The sequence below is a fragment of the Triplophysa rosa genome, linkage group LG12 (assembly GCF_024868665.1).
Source record: "Triplophysa rosa linkage group LG12, Trosa_1v2, whole genome shotgun sequence".
Taxonomy (NCBI): domain Eukaryota; kingdom Metazoa; phylum Chordata; class Actinopteri; order Cypriniformes; family Nemacheilidae; genus Triplophysa; species Triplophysa rosa.
In genome coordinates, this window is record NC_079901.1 from 20,611,562 (window position 1) to 20,636,516 (window position 24,955).

Sequence of the window (24,955 nt, forward strand, 5' to 3'; positions counted from 1 at the left end):
CGTCAATCGCACGTCTGTAATGCAAATCGGCTGCACAGAAATCCGCGCCCGTCTGTCGCAGTGTGTTAAACCAGTTAATCTCTATCAGTGATCGTTTTCAGCCCTAACAGTTTTGTGAAATTTTATTCCCACCCTTATTTGTCAAGCACTGGAAAACAACCGGCGCTCACCGCCTTCCAGAACGCATCGTTCTTCATAACAGCAGCAAACTTGAAGAGCCTTCCCAAAAAAAGGATCAAAAGAATAAAGTGCATTCAACTGGCTTTGCATTCGAGCTGGATGGAGAAGAAACCATGGCTTCGTGCGAGAATTTTGTTTTGTGTTGTCTTTGTTTTTGGGGACACTCTCGTTATGGTTTTCATGCAAAAGAGAACTCGCAAACATAAACACAACTCCACATTGAGACAACAAATGTCCAGAAAATACTGCCCACGTGCGTTTCATTAACAGCTACACGCGAGCCGCAATTAAAAACGCATCAATGTCATTGTATTTAGACAACAACACAAAACTATGTAGCATCTTCAAACAAATGCAAAATTTGTAAACATTCATTTTTTTACTTTTACCCATACAAAAAATTACCTTGGGCTATATATTGCACATATAACTCCTCATAATTCTCTACAATATATCGTTCATAATCCCTATTTTATTTTTGAATATATGCAATTTTAAATCCGGCATAGATGCCTACTTTAGGGCTTCACCATATTTAAGAAAAATGCTATATATACGCTAATTTACTAAAAGTAATATTTGACGTGCAATATAATAATAGTTTAAGTTTGTAAAATAAATGTAAGCTATATTAAAATATATTTTAAAACTGAAAATTATATAAACACGTTTCACATTATTTTTGTGAATAAATTAACTGACCATCTTCCACACATCATACACAGTTTCTCTGCTATCTGCATTAACCTAAACTGACTATACATAAGTTTTAGAATATTTAAAATGATTAAGTTATTGCAAACCATTACGATATGCACATTTGCAATATTTCAATAATTTGTGCACCGTTTACCACTTACATTTTGGTGCCATCCTACTAAATGACAAGAATCACCCATGGGTACTTGACAATTATACTGTACATCTGGCCTATGGTGTGACATTTTATATTATTAATATTAATATTATATTATTACTATTAGCAATATCATAAGAGATGTTAATCTTCATTATTAGTTTTTTTTTCAAAATGTTTGCTGTAACACCATAGGGTGCATTTAAAGTTTATTTGTCAACCACCCCCATACAAAATATATGCATTGCATGCAAAACCATGTGTCATTCGACTACCATTAAAGGCCCAGTTAGATTCACCACAGCAATCTGTCCTAATTACCAGCCGTGTCCTTAGCGTTGCTGTCGGCCTGTTGGACAAACAGCGCTGTTGTCCTTCAACAATCATCCCAATGTGTTTTTGTGTCTTTGAAGAACAGTCTCTCTAAAGGCCGGCCAGGAGATGGTTCGCCCCAGGCAGGCCAATAGCAGTTAAAGTGGGTTAGAACACAGACAGTGCTTTAATTATTCCACCGCATTGATGACCTCTACATCCGTCACCTTGCGCACAAACACAGCCAATACCGGCAGAACGGACGGGAACTAATCTGGCCGATTTTAGCTCTGCCGCCATTGATTCATCCTTTCCAATTAGGTAATGGAGGACAATAGCTTGAACGCCGCAATCCCAGCGTTTATTGAGAACAGCAATGGCGATGACCTCTTTTGATCAATACGGAGGCCCTCAGGACCACTCGCCTCTGGCCTCGGTCCAAGTCAACAACTAATGGATCTACTTTTCCTCTGCAGTGGCCCAGCGATGGTCAAACCGCCCTAACAAAAACACACACTTAGAAGAAACAAAAGGCACTTTTACTGAAACGACGGAAAGAAATCAACCAAAACAAACAGTCTTTCAGGTTCTCGCAGCGCCGGATGGACACTCGCGGTTCCATCCAAAATAAAACCCCATCCCAAGAAAAGCACAGTCTGTAGTCTTCAGAGATCAAGAGTTTTTTTTCTGCTGTTTATGGTTGGCTAAAAGCAGCAACGATTTTGTTGGCCGCCTCGATTAAAATGTTTCACTCTAAACTAACATCCTTATGGTCTTTCTGCACAGATAATGCCACTCATTGAGGACTGCTTGTTTACAACAAGAAACAATCGAAAGCACTGTTAATAAATTAACTAAATCCTAAATACACAAGAACTGCAGAAATTATTGGTCATTGCTTTTTGGGTGCACAAAAGTTTGACACTGGTTTTCACAATGCCTTTTGGAAGCCATTGACTGAACACCCATACATCTAAGAGAACTGAAAAATGATGCCAAAATATTTTCCCCACAACCACCTAGTATTGACAAGACAAAATGACCAAAACTAGGAATTCCCTACATAAAAAAACGCCACTTAAACCACAATGACATACCACATAATGACCTTAAATGTGCATCTGTATGATTTTTGTTCTTTTTAATCAATTCTGTTAAAAGACATTTAAAAGATACTACCCATATCACAATAATTGTATGGTGGCAGTGGCTAAATTGTCACTTTTTTTGAAGAAAAAGAAAACTATAACCAGTCTATTTTCACAAAGTTCAGTTCTGTAAAGGATTCTAGGACGTCTGCATTCTTCTGCTAATGCAAAACACTGTATAACACAATACAGCCGTTGTCATGACGATCAGGCTAAACCAAATGGCGTGAGTCTGAGGCAGGACTGTTTAATCTGTTCTGGGGAGCATCTGGGAAACCAGTTTTAAAACAACATTAATGCAATTCTCTTTAGTTGACCCTAAAAGGCCAAAAATTAAATATCAGAAAGCTGACTGAATGATTCAGTAGAAACCTGTCTGAAGGCGTCTATCTCAACATCAGACAGAGGTCAAGCTCCATCACTCAACATCTAAATCATCCTCCTCTTAAAAAGAACAATACATGCAGAAACCAGTAGCCACCTACAGTACCATCTAATCTTCCAGATCACTCTACCAGAACCTGAGGAGCGAGCTCAAGGTCTCGGCTCATTAAAAACATATATGTGCTCCAAGAGAACGACATTCTCAGCAATTCTGCCTGTTACCTCTGATACTCGGTGTAACAAAGGATGCCAAACGGTGGTGGAAACGAGAAAGATCGTGAGTACAGAACTCAAAGAGTGAGCAGGGAATTTCATGAGAACTTTCATGGAAGAGGCCTGACAGTTCATGCTCATCTCTCACAGCTGGAAATGCTTGTCCAGGGTCTTAATAAATTCAATAGCTCTTCTCAATCCAGCCCTGGAGAGAGACGAATTGGCTTTTGCTAGGACTGTTTGAATGTTTTGTTTCTTTTACTACAGCTTATAGAGACGTCCAAAGAAAGCCAACACTACTACATCTTAGAGATGTCCAAAAAAAAGCCGACACTACAAAATAGTGATACCACTTATTCTACAGCAGCAGAAGGATCGACTTAATTTGGCCCACAAGTTGTTTTCTTTTGTTTATTATTTTTACTAACCATCTTAAAGCTGCAATTCATAACGTTTGCCTCTATATCGCCATCTCTGTTTGAAACATGCAATTGCATGCTACTCCACATACATCTTCACACATGATAAAGTGAATGTTGTTAAATACAGACCTATTTAACTTCTGATATCAAAAACCGCACTCCTTGCAAACACATTTTGCATGACAGAGACTTTAGATTAGTGTAGTCTTGCATTACTTCTAGTTCTGTGCTAAATATGTCTCAAGGCACCGTTTGTTTAAAACAATTATGCTGTAAACTATTTTATTAAAATGTTTTCAGGTCACATTCTTAACGTAACGTAACATCACACAAAAGGTTTCAGTTATAGCTTGGCTTGCCTCGACAGGCAGAACCCTGTAGCGATGATAATCAGGATGTTACTTGTGTTGTTTTTGTTCCTTTATAAACACAATTTCAGAAACGTAAACCCTCTGTGGTGTGCGAGTGTAAAAAAAAATTGCAGGAGAGGTATAGAGTTTTCTTCAACCCTCAACAGGGATTTAACTCTTAATCGGGTTTATTTCAAGAGACTGAACCCGTAACAGCTGCCGATTCTGACTGAGCTCATTGAGGTACACCAGCGGCTACCGCTTGAAAACAAAACCCCTGATGTTAGTGTAAATTCAATTTAGAAACTGTTGTATTTATACTCTTGGACGTAACAAAATGTTGAGTATATTTCTCACAGGCACACGCAGGTATAAACATGGTTTTCATTATAAAAGGGTGAATCCGTCTGGTAACACAGCATATTACCTCATGACAAGTCAGGTTTCCTACAGCGGATGCCAAGTAGCTCATTCAGGACCACTCCCAGGAGAAAGGCCATCATGGCCAGCGAATGATTAAAGCAATTTAAATAGAGCTGAACTTGTGATGTTAACCAACGGCAACCATTGCAGGAACTGAAAACAAATCCCTGCGAAAGGCAGTGGGCCTCGTGGGTTCTGAGGTTATAGATTTCATTGGGAGCTGCTGTTTCAAACCGATCCTTCCGCTATAAATCAGACACGGTCTAAGTAAGATAAATAACTCGCAGTGCTACTGATGCTATACAGAAACCGACCAATTTAACATGAGATACTTCAGAGTGACTGGAACGGGCCCATGCTAACGTCTGGAAAACCTTCAATCAGACTGTCACAGTTAGTAGCTTTCACTGTAACTGTGCGTTCACACCGCCGCCATCGAGAGAGTGGCCGGAAGTCATTTTCAATTTCAGCGGCGCGTCTTAGCCGTTGAGGGCGTCGAGGAGAGTTGAAATCAGGTCAACTTTATGGTAAAGAGCTATGACGCGGTTCGGCGGCAACCAATCGGAACCTAGAAATCTACCGCTACGAAATCTACATACGTCAGAGCGTCCATGAATCTTTCTACAGCGTTGTCGGCAGGGCGGCCAGAGGGCGATTTTTGACCCTCTCGACGGCGGCGGTATGAACGCACAGAGTTCAATCTCAGGGTTTATATTCTTTAGAAATTTAAATATTACATTCATACAAAGAAAAAGTGGCTTACAAAATTAGCTTATGTTTAATATCCGTTATGAGGACCAAAAAATTACACAATGTATTATATTTTCTGTAAAGTATGTATTCTGTATATGTACTCTATTGTAGAATATTATGTATATTTATATAAATATTATGTATATTTATTTATTTATATATGCAGGAAACCTACATTCCAACACAACAGAAAAAATATTTACATTTTCAAAAATCATGTTTTTTTATTGTGCATTTCACGTAATATCAATCAAAGTGCAGTTGAGTTGTTTTGATTTAGTAATAATAACTATATATATATATACACTCACCTAAAGGATTATTAGGAACACCATACTAATACGGTGTTTGACCCCCTTTCGCCTTCAGAACTGCCTTAATTCTACGTGGCATTGATTCAACAAGGTGCTGAAAGCATTCTTTAGAAATGTTGGCCCATATTGATAGGATAGCATCTTGCAGTTGATGGAGATTTGTGGGATGCACATCCAGGGCACGAAGCTCCCGTTCCACCACATCCCAAAGATGTTCTATCGGGTTGAGATCTGGTGACTGTGGGGGCCATTCTAGTACAGTGAACTCATTGTCATGTTCAAGAAACCAATTTGAAATGATTCGAGCTTTGTGACATGGTGCATTATCCTGCTGGAAGTAGCCATTAGAGGATGGTACATTGCTTTTCATAAAGGGACTGACATGTCTAGAAACAATGCTCAGGTAGGCCGTGGCATTTAAACGATGCCCAATTGGCACTAAGGGGCCTAAAGTGTGCCAAGAAAACATCCCCCACACCATTACACCACCACCACCAGCCTGCACAGTGGTAACAAGGCATGATGGATCCATGTTCTCATTCTGTTTACGCCAAATTCTGACTCTACCATTTGAATGTCTCAACAGAAATCGAGACTCATCAGACCAGGCAACATTTTTCCAGTCTTCAACTGTCCAATTTTGGTGAGCTCGTGCAAATTGTAGCCTCTTTTTCCTATTTGTAGTGGAGATGAGTGGTACCCGGTGGGGTCTTCTGCTGTTGTAGCCCATCTGCCTCAAGGTTGTGCGTGTTGTGGCTTCACAAATGCTTTGCTGCATACCTCGGTTGTAACGAGTGGTTATTTCAGTCAAAGTTGCTCTTCTATCAGCTTGAATCAGTCGGCCCATTCTCCTCTGACCTCTAGCATCAACAAGGCATTTTCGCCCACAGGACTGCCGCATACTGGATGTTTTTCCCTTTTCACACCATTCTTTGTAAACCCTAGAAATGGTTGTGCGTGAAAATCCCAGTAACTGAGCAGATTGTGAAATACTCAGACCGGCCCGTCTGGCACCAACAACCATGCCACGCTCAAAATTGCTTAAATCACCTTTCTTTCCCATTCTGACATTCAGTTTGGAGTTCAGGAGATTGTCTTGACCAGGACCACACCCCTAAATGCATTGAAGCAACTGCCATGTGATTGGTTGATTAGATAATTGCATTAATGAGAAATTGAACAGGTGTTCCTAATAATCCTTTAGGTGAGTGTATATATATATATATATATATATATATATATACTGCTAACTAATACACTAAAAGCATGACAACACATTTAAAAAACATAATTTTTGAGTAAACGATTTTCTTCATATACACACATTCTATATATGTATGTATTCTATATACTTTTTTCATGTAAAGCTGCTATAAAACAATGTAACACTGTAAAACATATATATAAATAAATTTGAATGAAATTAAATATGACAAATCCTGTCTGCATAGAAAAGAAAGATCATTTTGATTTACCATTTTCATCTTTAACTACATCATCTCCCCAAATTCCCATTACGGTAATTAAAAAAATTCTGTCTGAAAACTAGTTCACAGTTTCATACATTATTTTTTGCATTATGACATTTTTAAGACTTCAAAACAGCCAGAGTTAAAACATTCTTACAGCCGTAGGTTTGTTAAAATACCTGAATCCAAGTATAAACAATAGGAACAGTGATGCCTGCCTTAATAAGCACCACTAACTCTACGTGAATGCACTGATTGACAAGACATGGAATACGGTGGCTTAAAATAACATCTCTGACAAAGGTAACAAGTCTGGGTAGTGTCAGTGTGTGAGAGGCATTGTAATTCAAGACAACCTAATTCCCTTTTAAAAACTCCATTCATCGTCTGCAGTCCCATACTGCTGTTCTCTTTCCTCTCTGAAAACACTACTTTGTTGGCTCTTGATGACATCGACAGAAGACACTACGGATGCAATTTGGAGAAAATGAAGAATTCAAGGTCGCCGAAACGGGGTAGGAAAGAAGCCCCCCGGTTCTCAGGCAGGCACAATTTAAGTGCGAGCATCGCTAAGCAACGGCCGATGGAAAATCTCCTCTCGCTCTTTCGATAGCAAAGTGGTCTTTCTTTCCCTGACAAAACCTGCTTTTTTGGCTAATTGCCCTTTAAAACTGGGAGCAAGATGTGATTACATTTCCTTCTAAGCATGTGATTACCGGCGATCTGCCTTTTCTCATGTCAAGCCATTATTGTGCAATTAAAGACAAATTTTACCGGCAAACATTTGGGGGCAGGAGCCTGCCAATTCATCTTACTACAGACATCCAGTATTAATCAAAGAGACAATTAAAACGCACACACAAACGAACCGTTCCCCAGACGCGGCGCGCCGTAAAGATGTCTTTCCCAGACGCATTACGTTTGTGTGACATTCAGAGCCTGGAAAGAGATGCTTCGGGCATGAGATAATGTCATTCTGTGAGCCAAGCGTATCAAAATCTATTTCTGCAGCTGAAGATTTTCATCACTAAATAAGAACAACTGTTTTTGCGCTATGTGCGAGGGTTTGCTACTTGCAATGATGTAATATAACAAGATGAAATCCTTTGGGTCATGATTTCAGTAAATAATAGACGTCACCCTGTCAGGATGAGCTGTGGCTTCCCAAGTTTGACTGTTACTGTATTAGATGTTTGGAAAATGTGGTTCCTGACCTTCAGAAACATGAGCATAAGTAACAGCCAAACGCAATCAGCTTACTTCACCCAAAAATGAAAATCAGCATTTATTTACCCTTATGTCATTTCAAACCTGTAAGACAGCCTTTCTTCTGCAGAACACAAAAGAAGATATTTTAGGAATGTTGGTTACCAAACAACATTGAACCTCTTTGACTTCCATTATATGGTTGCAAAACCACTGAGAAATTTCTCAAAAAGTCTCCTTTTATGTTCCACAGAAGAAAGAGTCATATGCAGGTTTTGAACAACATGACCCATCATGAGCCCATCATGAGGAGATAAAAGCCTTGAAAGTCTACATTTTCCTATGAACATCTTTTTGATTCTCTGATTCCTTGAGTTCTTAACTTGTTATTTTTAAGATTCTCAATCTATGATTAGTATTTCGGAGCTAATAAAAGAACTCTGGTTTTAACAAAATAACCTTGCTTCTGAGTTCTGCAGGTTTCAATGGCCAGCACATCAACACACATGTATTCTCCTTTAAGACCCAAAAATAAACCTCCATTAACTTCTCCATCCAGAAAAGGAAGCATATACTCTGCCTGATGTCCTACTGGGCAAACTAAACAGTGCATGAGTTCATGAGTGATGGAACACTTCCCATAGCTCTGTTTGCTCGACATCAATGATCTGTAACAAACACAATACACAAAACTATTTCTTTATCTGGCAAAATGTCTTGCTAAACAGATTTTCTCAGTAAAGAAATTTACATTTGACACAACTTTCCATTTTTACTTTTAGTGTGTGAATGTTGGCAGGATGATTGGCAGGCAAAACCTGACATAAGCATTTTGTTTAGCGTAAAACAGCTTAGAGCCTCAAATAGCATTCTTTAAACTAGGAGCTCAGAAAAAAACATTAAAGGAACAGTTCACACAAAAATGAAAGTTGTCATTTACTCACCCTTGAGTTGTTCCAAATCTGTATACATTTTTTGTTCGGATGAACACTGAGAAAAATATTAGAAGAATGCTTGTAACCAAACAGTTCTTGGCCACCGTTGACTACCATAGTAGGAAAAATTATAATGCAGTCAAAAGTGGCCCAGAAGGGTTTGCTTTCCTAGATTTGTGTTCAACATTTGTGTTTGGTTACAAGCATTCTTCCAAATATCTTTCTCTGTGTTCATCAGAACAAAGAAATTTATATTTGGAACAACTCATGGTGAGTAAATGATGACAACTTTCATTTTTGGGTGAACTGTTCCTTTAAAACACAACAAACCACATTGAGATTTTAATGCATTTAGGTCCTGAAAACAACAAAAATGCATAAAGAGACAAAAAAAAACACGTTTTTATATTGTTTGCCAGGTTGATGTCAAATGTTGTGTAGCAAATACAACTTACAAAAAACGTACATGGCCCAGTCTGGCATCGTGTTTGGTAAACGGCCAATGAAAAATCTGCATGCTAAAGCAAAACCAGTTGAGAACTGCTGACAAAAAAAACAACAAAAACGCTTTTTCCCTCCCTGCCGATGCTGATGTAAGAACCGCAGATGTTACTGTTTGTCAGCGCTATGGTGATGACAATGAAGACAACTTGGACGCAGGACAAATGAATGTTGCTCTCAAGCAATGACTCAACCTCCAAATGCATCTAGCGTAAGTCCTTGATGTTCTTCACAATCATTTAAAGCAGAAGTCAAACGGAGCCTCAACCCAAGCTGCCGGCTTTCATTTGTGCCTCGTCTCTCTTCTACCGAAATGACTAAATAAACTGCACACGCATCTAAGAGCAGGCTGCTTTATTCTCTCTGGAAAAGCATATCACTGGTCTGGATCGGAAAAAGTGCGATATCTGATGTTGTGAGACAGAACACGGATGACAAACAGCGAAAACTTCTTTAAGGGTTTAGAGGTTTCCTCCATGGGCCAATTAACAGCTGCCGGGCCCATAGAGACCACCTGCAGGGACCTCGTGTAAGGACGGGATAAAAACAGACATATTTATGTCCGGATATAATTCTGCCATCAATGACTTGTGCAGAATCTTTCCTTTCGGCAGTAGTTCTCAAAAATGACATTTCAGTCTTTTCCTCACACAAAGCTATCGTATAGATTCAGAAAGCTTTACAGAGTGCTCACTTTCAAAAGAGCAGCCAAACATCTTTTCTGTTTCACTGTTGAAAGAAAATCACACAAGTTTGAAAAGATATAGAATATGTCAAAAATGTTTGTTTTTGTGTGAACTGTTCCTTTATAAGGCTATTAAATATCTCAAAACTAATTACATCACAAGTAAAACAAACACCAACAGAGAACCGAAGGAAACTAGTCTAGCCGTACGAGTCCAGTGCTCAAACAGTCTTTACACAGATCATCTTCTAAAGCTTTCATTACTACACGCCAGAATCTAATCCTCTCACTGGCCTGATCTTTTGTAACCAACCCAATGGGCACCACACATCTGGTGTGATCTCAGATCTGGAAAGCCAACAGCTCACATGCTTAAACGAGCCTGGCGAAGTCATCGCTGGCCGCCGCAGGATTCCTGAAGCGAAAGTAAACTTGCTGATACGATCGGTGTAGCGAAAGAGCTGTGGAATAAAACCCTCAGAGAAATACAGGCTTGACTGAGACCGAGCCAAACACAACACCATTTGTTGAATTTGCATAAATACATTACAAGATTTGCGCAAATATTTAAAGATCTATAAAAGGAAAGAAAGGGGAAGTTGGATGGATTCAAGCTTTGGTTTTCGTTTTACAGAGTCTTAACAGTAGCTTGCGCACATGCTGTGCTCACTTAGTGAAAAATATATATACATGTGGCTCATGGTTCTAAGCAAAACAATCACAAACCAAAGTATTTTCAGCTAAATTCATTTTTAAAATATCAGATTAAATCAATATTTGTAGATATCACACATAGACAAAATCTAGTATCATCTTTGGTTAAAATTAGGGCTGTCAAACGATTAATAGCGATTGATTGCATCCAGAATAAAAGATTGTGTTTACATAATACATGTCTGTGTACTTTGCGTATTAATTTTGTATTTATAAAAACATACACATGCATGCATACATTTAAAAAACAAAAACATAAAACGTAAAAATTAATAAACATTTATATATAATTGAAATTATTTGTAAATAATAAATAAATAAATACATGTAAATATTTACTAAATATGTACACATGTATGCGTTTAGAAATACAAAATGAATATGCACAGTACACAGACATTACGTAAACACAAACTTTTATTCTGGATGCAATTAATAGCAATTAATCATTTGATATGTTGGAAATTATAGTTTGATCTGCCGGCTAAACTACAGGAACTAATTAATCTATCCAAAACACAAAGTGAGGTCACAAATGTAAAGCAGTTCGACCAAAAAATGTATATTACAAAGACCCTTACAAAAATCAGATTGCACCCCTGAAAAGCAAATGTGGCCAGATCACTAAAGGCAGCAAAGAGCTACATAAAGCTTGAGCGGAGATGTCTATTCTAGCACGTACCCTCTCGTACCAATGACCAGATCGGTTCTGACAGGTTGGTACACAGAGGCGCTGAAGGTGTCCTCTGCTCCAAATGAGAGAGAATTTTTTCTCTGTTTATCTGAGCCAGCAGCCAACACAGCGAGGCTTATTTCTCATCAGCGAGTGCTAATGGTGCACACAGAATAGACAGACCGCACAGCTCTCCAGAAAGCACAAAAGCTTCTTGGCCAGGTCATATCCCATCATCCTCCGCAAGGACCGGGGCAAGGACACACTAGATGGTCGATCTCCAAAAGAGACTTGCTTTATTTTTTAAGTGCACTATAGCATCCTCTTTAGACACTAGCGACGGGGGGTTTTGTGCTTCAAATGGATCAGGCTCTTTACTGACACACAGCCCCCCCTCCCACTATCCACAGGCCACTGTTAATCCTATTACAATGAAGGCAGGCCGACCGGCACAGGACGGGAATATGGTATTAGATCCGTGAAGGAACATTAGCCCTAAATCAAAGTTCGTGTCGGTAGTGAAATGGAGGGAAATGATGTGGGACCTGCGTGAAATCAACCCGTAATGTTACACCAGATTTTGTTCGGTGGCATCTTTCCAAACATCTCCTGAAGCATGAGCAACACACAGTATAGCGGAGTTGAAATCCAACCTTTTGTCAGAACGACTGGGTTTTGTTGTAGTTTTGTGTCTTAGGAGCTTCTCATCTGCTCTAATATCAAACCTGAGGGTGTTTGGAGGACGATGGTGCAAAAGGCAATACAATACAGTATTCAGGGTGGAGAAGTGAGCTCATTCTATTGTAATTATTTGTGGCTAATGGGATTACCTCGATAGTTCACCCCCTTCCCTATAAGCCCCTTTAAAAAGGTTACAGAGCAATCCTACCTTAGCAACTGTTGCCGTCCCCCATATTATAGGATAATTTTGATCTTTTAATACAAGTCTGTGCATTAAAATGCAGTGTTTTTGGACAGTTAAAAAAATTGGATAAGAATATTAAAATAAGTTATTTTACATTCTTTTTATTTAATTATTAAAAACAATAATCTAACTAATCTAATTTCAGTTCATATATTTTATATTAAATTATTGTCAGTTGTTTGTTATTGCTATTTGTTTACTAAGTAAATAGGAACATTTTAAATATTTATTTATTTATTACTATTTTTATGTATTATCTATTTATTCCTTTACTATTATTTATTTATACTATTATTTATTCACACTATTTATTTCAATAGATATTGTGATAATATTGTTACTGTGAATTATTTTGGCCACGATAACAGTGGAGTAAAAATCGATTATTTTGACAGCCTTATCGTGATAGTATATATGGTAATCTGCAAAAAATTACTCGTATTGTAAAATGAGTTTTTGTTCATACTGCCCACCCCTAACACAGCAGAAATTGCTGCACGAATGTCACAGAACAGTTCTGTTCACTTAGACTAATGCTATCAGTGGTAACGGCTATTAAGAGTAAGGGAGATGGCACGCAAACTAAATCTGGACAGATAATCTGTTGGCTTTAATTAAATGCCAGCCATGAAGATGCAGCGCGCATGGAGCGGCCACACGATCCCACAGTGCGTCGGCCCGAGTTAATCTCCACTTCTGTCCGCTACCATGCAGTAAACCTGCTGTACATATGGCCTTCCTCCTTCAGCCCTGATTACAGCCTGTCTGATTTAGAGGGCCAGGAAGGCCATCAACTGTGAACAGCAGCCCATTTTCCAGCCCCACGGGCAGCGATGGGTCAGGCCACGCTGGCCTGCAGTTCATTTCGCCCCACGCATCACAAATGACAGTCATCTGCCCTGGCAATCACAGAGAGAAAAGTACTCCCTCAGAGAGCCAATAGGATGGGATGAGGGCCATCCAATCTCTGCCTGTCCTGACAGCGCTGTGCTCCAGTAATCAAGCTGCTGGCAGTTGAGGGAACGACCCCCTCTGTTTACCAGCAAGATTGAGAGGTCCCGATCCCGAGATTTCAGTCTAGGCGCCATCTGGACAATGGACACGACTATCAAAAGACACCTGCGTGATTCAAGTATTTTCAGATGTGATTAAAGAAAACAATAGACTTAAATACGCAGCTTTTCTGTTTAAGCTAAATATTCTGATGATGCTTTAACAATCGACTGCCGACCAAAAGACCATTCACAACAAGAATGATAACTAGATTGATTCCTTTCTATTAAATTTAGAACAATTTTTAAACCTAATATTAATTCTAAAGTATATTCATCATTCTTGGTGTGAACGGGCCTTATTGAAGCATAATTCATTTTTCCTACACCTCTATTCATCTCTAATAAATGTAGAGCCCCAAAGACACACTGGGTGTCTCTCGCAAGTTCAAGCACAATCCAATTACAGTTCTGTTATGCATCCCATTAAAAATTGTATTATAGGGCTGTTGCATCGCCAACAACACCATGACTAAATATTAGAGCCAAATAACCCTTTCTGCCCTGCTATGAGACCTACAGAAAGCTATCATCTGGGTTCCTGCACTACGGCACAGCAGGACTGCAGTAAATTGGAGAAACGGTTGCTCTGAGGTTACAGCCCTGGGAAAGTTCATCCTCTGAGGTCATGGCCACAGTAATTGTTAGTCAGATTACTCAGTAGGAGACACTAAAAACACACACACGCCAACTACAGTAGAGCGGGTTGTGTTTAATAGTGTTTGCGGTTTGTCAGATGGCCGCTGACACAGAACGCAGAGGTTACAGCATGTCATAGAGAGTTGACGGTCTTCTCTGAAAACAAAGCTATCTATACATACTGTACACACACAGATACGCTCCTCCTGTCAATCAACAGAGATGTCTACAAGTGTCTCTTTCAATAATCAAGTTCATCGTTGAAAATTGTGCGTTGCACCTGAAAACTATACTGTAAGCTGTCTAAAGAAAGAGGTGTTGGAAAAGCAAGATCTGTTGCAGGATATTGCAGGTGTTGCATCTCTTTTTCGGCGAGGACAAAAAAATAATGAAACCTATTTTTCATTTATTCCTGCTTCTGCCATCCGACTTAAAGGAACAGTTCACCCAAAAAATGAAATTTCCATCATGAATTACTCAACCTTAAGTTCCAAATCTGTATACATTTCTTGAGGGTGAGTAAATGATGACAGTTCCTTTAACCTATGCGATGTTTCAGGTTGTAATAAATTTACCAGCCAACTGGTTACAAGTCACTAAAGTCAAATCTTACTAGCACTTCAGAAGGGTTCATTTTGGGCGCCGACTTAAATGGTACCGCAATGACAAACTCCTGCTGTGCCATATTGAGCTTAAAGCAAAAATATTTATAACGCTCTAAAATTAAATGTGCTAAAAAACATCTGTTTCACAGCTGGCCTTGACTGCAAGGCAAATGGCACAGGTGACCATTCGTTTTATGACAAACCAAAAGATGAGGCAGTACATTTCCTTCATTCTGGATGTGCCAAAATACTCCCTGAAGTTATATGACTTAACCCACAGCTTGAAATCTCTTAAAATCGCAGACCACTGGCTCGCACCCAGTGAGGACTGTCTATTTATAAAAATTGATGAGCCTCATTTTTTAATCTTTCCCCAAAAGCTCCAAGTGTAGAAGCTGGAGTTACGGCTGACTCATATTATGTTGTACGCAAACAATGACAAGACTCTAAAGGGAAACACATTGTAGTAATTAATACAATGCAAAAAACACATTGAATGCGATGGCAGGCTTCTATAGAGTTTGACTGAAGTACAAGAAGACACATAGCACAGTAGGCCGAAATGTGCAAACCATCACAAAGGACTCCTGGAGTCAATGTCAAAACTGTCATCTGGAATACTGATGTCTATACATCACAGTACTGCATACAACTCGCCCCAAGATTCCTCCTTAAACAAACACCCACAATGCTTTGCGAACACAACCATCTGGACACAGCTATTGGAGGATTACAAGGGGGCCGTGGAAGGGTGGTTATGAGCCATAGAGTGTCTCTTGCTTTACTATTTTCTCAGAGAAAATTACAGGGTACCGCTAGGATGGACTGATTGCGGAGTGAGATGCTCCCAGCCCCAGTTGCCGCCCTTGGTTCTCGACATTACCGAAGATCCAAAGTGTGCGGTCGGGTACACAGGGTGGACGCTCTGAAGAGAACAGAGCCACACAGCACCACAAAACCCAAACCAACAGAACAGGCTATTTAAAGCAAACAGCAGCTCATCCCTGCAGTCTCAGCTAAACAGACTTGGAAACTAAACTAGCAGCAGAACCGCTTGGAAAATTGCCTAATGGAGAAGAGTAGGTGGGGAGGTTTGCTTGTGAGCATAAAAACAAAAATATAAAACATGAAATTAAACGGACCACATAAAAATTTGCAACAAATTGTACATCCATCATGCAATAGTGACCGGTGTAAAGGTCAACAAGACCTAAACCTAAAGACTAAAACTCTATAATTTTACATTTGGATTACTTATTTTTCATTTTCAATAAAACATTTGCATTTTATCCATTAAAAATTGATTGGATCGTGACTTGAATAGAGCCAGGTCAAGATTACAAAGACATTTTTGTTCCTTAGAATAACATTCACTGATGAAAGGCCATGACAATAAGACCTGGAATGCACATTCAGATAAAAAGACCCGGTTCTGATTTCATTTTCCTTTCAATATTGTTCCTGTTCTCATCATGCATGATTTTTAAAAACACAGACAAGGCTATGCAGGTGAGGAAAGATATTAAGCAATGACATAAAAGAGATCTATTCAAAGACTAAATCAAACATCCAGGTGAAAACTCAGTTTTTTAAAGATATAGAAAACTTAGCCTAAACTACTTGACATCCTGCCCAAAACCACAAAACAAAAATATTTACGGCCATCTAAGACAGCAAGGGTGGGGATAAGTATTAACCAATAATACCATTCCACTTTCACAGGCCAATAAAAATCACAAAGTATAACATCAAAGCCCACACCACATAATATACACATCCCATTACTTAGGATAAAAAGCATCGCCCAAGATTACCTAAAAGCTGTATTCAAAACTTATCTGATGCTTCTCAAAACTCCAAAGGAAAAAGAAAAATGTTCTATTTAAGAAACCCATTCATCCAATTCAAACACTCTTCCTCTCCAAAACCACAAACCCCAAATAAAACCAGGCTCTGAACTTGAAACGGCGACGGGTTTGCCCTCAATTGCAGGTGAATGATGACGACTCCTCATTTGAGCTCATCTATCAGGATTCTGGACAGGTTCATAGCGGGCCAAGGTGATGAGGCCGTAACTCTCATCTGGCATCTATCCACTCATTTTCCCATTTCTGGGTGTGGAGATTATGGCATGAGAGATATGAGGTACACAAGTTATAGCTTCCACTCTGCGGCGCAGGTGTCAGGGTCGGGGTGTGATTCAGAGGATCAGAGCTCCCTGGGGATGTGTGGAGCAAATAGTACTAAAGCCTAGCTTACTGAGCGCCTAACAAAGTGATGCCATGTCAAAGCAGTGTAAAAAGATAAAGAAAAAAATGGAAGAAAAAAATATGTGCAATATTTATAAAATTTTCACCTCACAACACTATAAAAATTTTCTCAGGTCAAACAAAGATCACCATTCACATCCAGTCTGTGACAAGCATTGTCAAAGCACCCTCAACTATTCAACAAAAACATCCAAACACAGAGTGTGAAATGAATATACAGGTCCAAAGTCTAATGAAACAGAAACAAACAAGTAAAAGATTGCATATTTATAACGCAATTAAAATACAACTGCAGTATTATCACAATGCCCAGACATCACCATATAACCTTGTTCCTGCTGGTTACAAACACTAAATACTTAACGTTTCCTTTAACTCCCTTCAGATTTATAAAATTCATTTTTTTCCACAGATGGTTTTAACAGTGCACCGTATACAGAGATTCAGATGTAGCATTGTAACTTATTTAAAGCTAAATGTTTTTTCTCCTCGCAATTCCGTTATAATTCTTACGACAATAACTCCTCTTCCAACACGAAACAGGCATAAGTTGTCTGAAAAAGGAACCAAATGTCATGCTTGAAAAGTACCTCGGCAATCCAGACATATAATGTAATGGATGTATAATTCATGCAGCCATTGAAATCTCACATTCTTCATTTTTAGGGGGGAACTTCTTCGCCAGCATTCTGAAGCGAATGTTTTGTGCATTACTCTGGTCGCAATATATATGTGCAGAACCACTTTGCTAAGTGCTTGGTTTCTCGTCGTGCACTAAAAATCATAACCCTTATTCCTCGACTCTCCAAAATCCAATGCCAACCTCACGTTTTTAATAAAGCTGTTATACGACTAGGGATACATGATAGTGCTCACTAAAAAGTTACCAACTTCAGTCCTCACGAGCCTGTGGTTCAGTAACAGAGGTCAGCGCAGTGATTTAAGAGACAGTTCTCGCTTGCACATATGATATCAGGATTCTAAGAAAGACCTTGTCACATCTGCTCTTTCTCAGCACAAATTAAATGTTAACTAGCACAGGGTGAGTAACACTGCCCAGGACTGGCGTGACACTTATGATCAACTCTGTTTCTGTCCTGTGTGCCACCTCTGCAGGAAGACATAATATAATTTCTGGCATAAAATATGTCAGCTACTAATTACAAGCATGATGCTTTAAAAAAGCAGGCGCTACTTTAAAATGATCTCAGGCTGCACCTACTGTCCAAAACCTCAATGCGGCGCAAAGTACAGGACAGGATCTTTTACTGACACATTCATTTATTCTCATTTAGAAATAAATCTGATTATACGGATCTCTTTTAACTGTTTGACAGTGTACACCCACACAAATTAAATAAATACAAATACAAAAGAAAACAGTCTAGAGCTGAGAATAGCTATTGGTGTTAAAGGTCAAATTTGTCATACTGCAGGCTCATTGAGTTTGTTACGTTTCTATCTTAAAATACGTTAAAACACTCCAATAGTTTTCAGATTTTACATTACCGTGGGAACCCTGCATTACATTCAGAGAGCACAAACGCTTTCTCTGATATGTTTGCTATGAGGAAAATGAACCAGACGCGCATATTTTGGCTGCCTGAGAAAAAAATGCGTAAGCGTCAAAGGGTGAAAAAAACCCTGCTTTATTGTTTATTTGAGCAAATACGCATCAGAAGGACGAGTAATGAATTAAATGAGTCACTGGAAATTCAAGACTCTAACCCTGGAGAGGCATTCATTTCACAATCATCGCTCTCTCTCTGGATTATTTCATCTCAACTGCGCGTAACGTCGCGCTGCTCCACGTTTCTTACATTATTATAACGTGCCCTTAAACCACTCAAATAAATAAATGTGTCATTTCCATAGCGTGTAAAGGTAAAACGATCATGTAAAGCTACCGTTCTGACTGTTTGAGTGCTGATGATGATAAGCATTGCCATGCGAATTGAGAACAAGTGGCCAGAACAAGTGATAAAAACAATATCAACTCTTATCTAAAACCTCCGCGTGACTCTAATCTTAATGTACCGGTGCTGTAAAGCTCAACAAACAGCAAACATTTCCTCGGGCTGACAACTCCCATGGTAACAAAATAAACGGAGTGTCATAATCGTAGTTCATCATCACTTGCTCTACTAACCATAAATAGATAGCACGTGATTCTCGTCTTTGACCTGCACGAGTAAACACAATATAAACATCCACCCATACTACACGAACTCTTTAATTTCACAAACTTGAACTACTGGTTGTGATAATCTTTGCTGACAGATGTCAGACTCGCGCCGCCATTCCTCGCGCTGTCGCAACAATGTATCGGAATAAAAGAGGACAAAGCAGCCGCCGCTACATTGTTCGCCGGTTGCTATGAAACAATATTGATTGTGAAAATCAAAAACGTGCAGATGTGTCCCATTCATTCATCCGTGTACCTGTCATCGTAGCAGAAATCAGCGTCCAGTGTGTTGACATACAGGACCAGTGCCACGGCGCTGCACACCAACTCTGCGATCATCTCTCAAAAACCGAAAAAAAGAAAAGAAGGAAAGGAAACGAAAGGATAGAAGGATGATATTAAAGTCCTTCTTCAATTTCTCTTTGCGCCTTTGTCAAGATGCGCCTGCCAAAACAGAATGTCCGAGTCCCCATCCTTGCGAAGTGTTTAAATGAATTATCCAGACACCTTCCTCTTAACCCATGTTATTTGGGAGGAGAATCGCGTTGATCCGGGATGATACGTGTACAGTATTTACAGTACGGGCGACAGTGTTTGCACGTCCTTACACACGAAGTGTTAAGATGATGCATAGTGGACGCCGAATAACGTCGTGATTGAGCCGCGTGTGGTTGAGGGCTTAACTGCGCATGCGCAGAACCCCTCCTCTTGCGTGGATGCACACACACACTTAAAGACAAACGGATCAGATTTAAGGTGAAAATGCAGTTTGTTCGTTTTTTGTTTATATTAATTCATTGTGCCTTAACTAATGTTAACAGTTAAAACTTTTGATAAAAAAATTATTAGCCTACGTAATTGATAAAAATGTACATAAACAAACAAAAAATTATTTTTAGCTCATTTGGCATGTGCTTACTCTGTTACTCTGTGCTGACTTTGTTATCTGTGTGAACCTGAGTGGACATAACTTAATACTTCCACTAAATATCACCTTGGAACCATCTGCTAAAACTGACTGAAAAATAACCAAGTTAAGTAAAAATTTCTAAGTGTACAATAGTTTTGGGGTGCTGTGCCTAAAACAATATGTAAATATGTACATATATATGCACATATTTCCATCCACAAAGAATGGTTTGCTTGTTAGATTTTAAAAGACAATAAGACATTTCACAGTGAGGTATTTAGTCTGTTAACCTCGTAACTCATGACATAGAAATGCAATTGCAAGTCGTTGTGGTTAAATAATGAACCATGTCTCAGATTAAAATTGTTGTGGTGTTAAACGCAACTAAGGAATCACATCAAAGACAGCAGTGTGAACTCTGAATGTGCTAAAAATGCATCCTTGTCAAGTGAGTGAGAAATTCAAGAGGTAGTCATTTTGAGTTCATTATCCATCTGGTGATGGAGGATCAGCAGATCATTACGGCAAAAAATAGCGAATATTTTCACATATTTTCACAGGTGAGAATTAGAAAAAAATGTATCAGACTCTAGGAACTTGAAATTATTTTATTGCACCCTTATGATAACTTCCAATCTGTCTATCAAGTCTATATCCATTGCTGTATAATGTATGGAATGAATGTTGTATGACTTTTAGAGCATCCAGTAGAGGGCTCACATTCAAAACAAGAGCTGTCAGCAGTCAAATATTTCCACCAAATCTTTCCACAGTATGCTTCATGTACCATCGCTGCTTTTTCTTCCAACAGCAGGGAGATTTTGAGGACGAGAATAGAGAAATGTAGGGAAAGGAACTGTGGGAGAGAGAGAGAAAGAATCAATCTTGTAGTTGCTAAGGACACAAAGAAGCCTCTATGGTCGAGTGAATATTGATGTAATTCTAGTTCAATAGTTAGACCCAGGCTACTTAGACAGGCTTCAATGTGACCATTCAGCAGGACACTGTGATGTAATCTATTATAGAACTCAAGTGACCCTTTGCTTCTATCTCACTGTAACTCATGAGTGTGTTGGATGGCCTGCAGTGAAATCCACTGAAACTGTCTTGAATACATGGGTGTGCCACGAGAAAACCATTTCTTTATTCCGAGACTGTAATTACTGTGTGTATTTTGTGACTGCACATATTAATTTGAGATCATTTCATGTACACGGCCTTGAGAATGTGAACTTGGAATTCTAAATTTGTTTTGTTTGTTATATTTTTGTACAAATAAAAACACTGCAGCGTTGTTATTTTGAAGAACGTTGGTAATCAAACAACATTGACTTCCATTGTATGGACACATACCACTGAGACATTTCTCAAAATATCTTCTTTGTGTGGTTTTGAATGAAATGAGGACGAACAAATGATGACAGAATGATGACATCCCTTTCACCTGTAAAAAATACACATTTTTGTAACTTTATTAAATCTAGTATACAAAACAGTTGAGAAAACAAAATGCACATTGTTTGCCTAAAAGTAGTTCTTATAAAGAGTAATGGACTCACTTTATGTAAATTCAACGTACTGTAGGTGTCATGTGGCACGCTGAAATGTCATTACCTACAGTATCATATCAAATCCCTGTAAATGAAATAAAGGCAAATCTCTGTTGTACATGGATTGTATGCGTATCATTTGTCAATGTCAAATTTTTATGATTTTCTAATAATGTTTCCTGTGTGGGAAGCGCCTCCATTTCTCTAAAGAGAACGCGGCCTGCTATTTGCATATGGTTTTGAAACCCAGCTGCCTAAAGTTATTTACATTTTATAACCAGCATTTTTTAACACATTAAATGACATGCTTCATGTTCTGAAGACTTCAGAAGGTCCTTCATCTGAGGTTTAACCATACTGTAGTATCAACCGCAATAACATCACAATATTATTATTTCCAGTCGACATACAAATGGCCAGGCCTCCTTTCAACCAACCTCTCAAACTTGCACGGTCTGCTGTCAAATAGACTACATCTTGAATATTCTGTTAGACCTTCCATCCACATGATGTGTGTAGAGTATGTGTGTGACTGTGATGGGAAAAGCATCGTCGTGGGTTTGCATGGGTTTAAGGGAGTTTTGTTTGTACGTTAAACCAGAGAACCACATTCAGGAACAGCTGCTGTGAGACAATTCAAATAAGGTTTTCATATACATAAAAAACGTTTTTTAAGGGGAATGTATGCTGTATTTGTACTTAAGTGAACAATGGATTGAACATGAAAGGATTAATAAAACAGGATGACTGGGTGGGACATAGCAAAGGGCCCATTTAAACTGGCCAATAGTTCTGTCTGTTCAAACTGATTCGGGTTGAAAATCGCAACAGTATTTTGTGTACTAACATTGTGTATAATGTTAAATTATTTATATAATATTCCTACAACAAAGCTAACTTTGATAATGAATACATGCTTTTTCAATGCATTATATAGTGGGGTTTCCTTTCACTTTTTGAGTTCAAATCTCATTCAGGCCCATTCATATTTAACTCAACCAACAATTCCCCTGGTAAAAAAAGTGCACTTCCATAAGTGGTATTTAGTTACCACTTGAAGTACACTTGAACCCATCTTTCATACACTAGTGTGTTCAAGTATACTTCAAGTTGTAACTAAATACATTTTAAATTGAGATAGAACGCACAATTTAGTGCATATTCATGTCTCAAAATAGCACAGTTGAGTGCACTTAAGATTATCTTAGGAAGTACTAAAGCATAAATTTTTGTATATTAAGTATAAAAATAGTATGCAACATTTAAGTACATTACGGAAGTGCACTTTTTTTCACTTGGGTCATCATGATCATGAACAGAAATCGCCTATGTCAAAAGCTATTGGTTGTCTTTCTATAAATCAACCCAAGGTGGACTTTGACAAATATGATTCACACAAAACTAACTTTTACATTTCCAGTCATACTGTATGCATGTTCACATGATTTTGGTAACCTTATTTGGGAAACGGGCCCACCAGCTTCCACTGAACATCTAATCTATGGTCATGAAGACGTGTGCAGTGAAGTATATGAATCGATTCCCTATTTGGACAAATCAGATTTTATTATATGAGTTGGGCCAAAGTACTTCACGCCCATAAAGCGCAAAGAATCAGTATTTTACACTTGAGTACCTGCACCTGCACATCAGAAGACATCAGAAGTAGTCAGGCTCATATCCAGCTAAGATTCCTCATAGCGCTGTGATAAAGTGATTAAATGGATGAATGGCAACAACTTGAAGAATGTAAAGTTCTAACCCTATTTTATGATTCAGTCTTACATTCACGAATTTGTGTGTAGGAATAAAAAAACACAGTTTTTACAGTTAAAAACAGCAACATATTGATTTAAAGGGATAGTTCATCCAAAAATGAAAAATCTGTCATCATTTACTCACCCTCAGGTTGTTTCAAACCTCTATAAATGTCTTTGTTCCAATGAACACAGAGAAAGATATTTAGAAGAATGTTAGCAATTTTCAGTTCTTGGACATCATCCACTACCATAGTATATAGGAAAAAAGAATTGTATTTTTTTGTTCTGTTGAACACAAAATAAGGTATTTTGAAGAATTTAGGAAAACAAAGCGTTCCCGGGCACATTTGATAGCACTATGGTAGTCAATGATGTCCCGGAACTGAAAATTACTAACATTCTTCCACATCAGAACATTTTCTATATATAATTTATACAGGTAAAAAAATACATGAGCGTGAGTAAATGATGACAGAATTTTCATTTTTGGATGAACTATCCCTTTAAAATAAAAACTGGCTTTTCTAGAGACCGAAACCATAAAAAGCCATTTAAAAAAAGATGTCTTTACAGTGCAAGGTAAAATGCTTTTTTTCACATTATCAAGTGAAATACATATGTGACCATTCTTTTTTCAGCAAAACATCTTCAGTTTCCATGCAGGAATGTGAGCATTCCTGTGGCTTTGTTCTCAAAGAATCTTCGACAGAAGGGGGTCAATGACTTTCGTTAAGAGGCTGGATGGAGGCCTACTCCATGGAGTGGATGGAGGCCACTACCGTTTCACTCCTCTACAGCATCCAATGAATCCCACATCTGATTTACATAATCAAATAACCTCCCTGCACAGCTTCTCCACACTCAAACCCCATGCAGCGTGCCTCATACTCAGCTATCCTAAAAACACAATTTCTCCATTTCTTTCATTTTTCAACATGGTTAAATGTCCAAAACTGAATTCTTTGGAATACATGCAGGTCCATTTTTATCTTATGTTTACTCATTATACTGAGAGTCTTTCATTCAGAATGCGCCATGATAGTCTCCTGACGTATCCCTTAAGCGACCTAGACCGATGAAATTCATCACACTTTAGAAATTTTCCCAGGTGTGATTCAGATGGCATGCTGACACTTGACCTATCCATGTGTGCAGATGGCGTGCCGCGGAATGCCTCGCAGTCATTGGCTGGTTCCTCCTCCTGGTGCCTCATCTGAAAGTGGGTCAGCAGACTCGCTAGTGGTGACCTTCAAGTCTGGGACCATGAGAGGGTGGCTGCCAGACATACCCAAGGAATAATTAAGTTATATTTAATATTACACAGTCTATATTTACAGAGATGCGTTGCTTGGGCTGCTGGAAACAGGAATACTGGTAACAGCTAAACTGCATGAAATTTAGATTCGAGCATCTTTTAGTTAAAGGGATGGTTCACTCATTAATACAAATTTCAAGATTTATTCACCATCATGTAGTTCAAAATGACTTTTTATTATGTGGAACACAATAGAAGATCATTTG

The 24,955-nt window shown here is 38.6% G+C and overlaps 1 protein-coding gene across 1 annotated transcript in view; it reads right to left on the reverse strand.

The window, feature by feature from the left end:
• Positions 1-19,873, reverse strand: part of tmtc2b (transmembrane O-mannosyltransferase targeting cadherins 2b) — a 97,206-nt gene extending 77,333 nt beyond the window's left edge. The window contains exon 1 of the mRNA XM_057348490.1: positions 19,471-19,873. Coding sequence (XP_057204473.1) covers positions 19,471-19,553 — 83 coding nt within the window. The 5' untranslated portion in view covers positions 19,554-19,873. The remainder of the gene's footprint in view (positions 1-19,470) is intronic.
• Between the last annotated feature and the right edge of the window lie 5,082 nt (positions 19,874-24,955).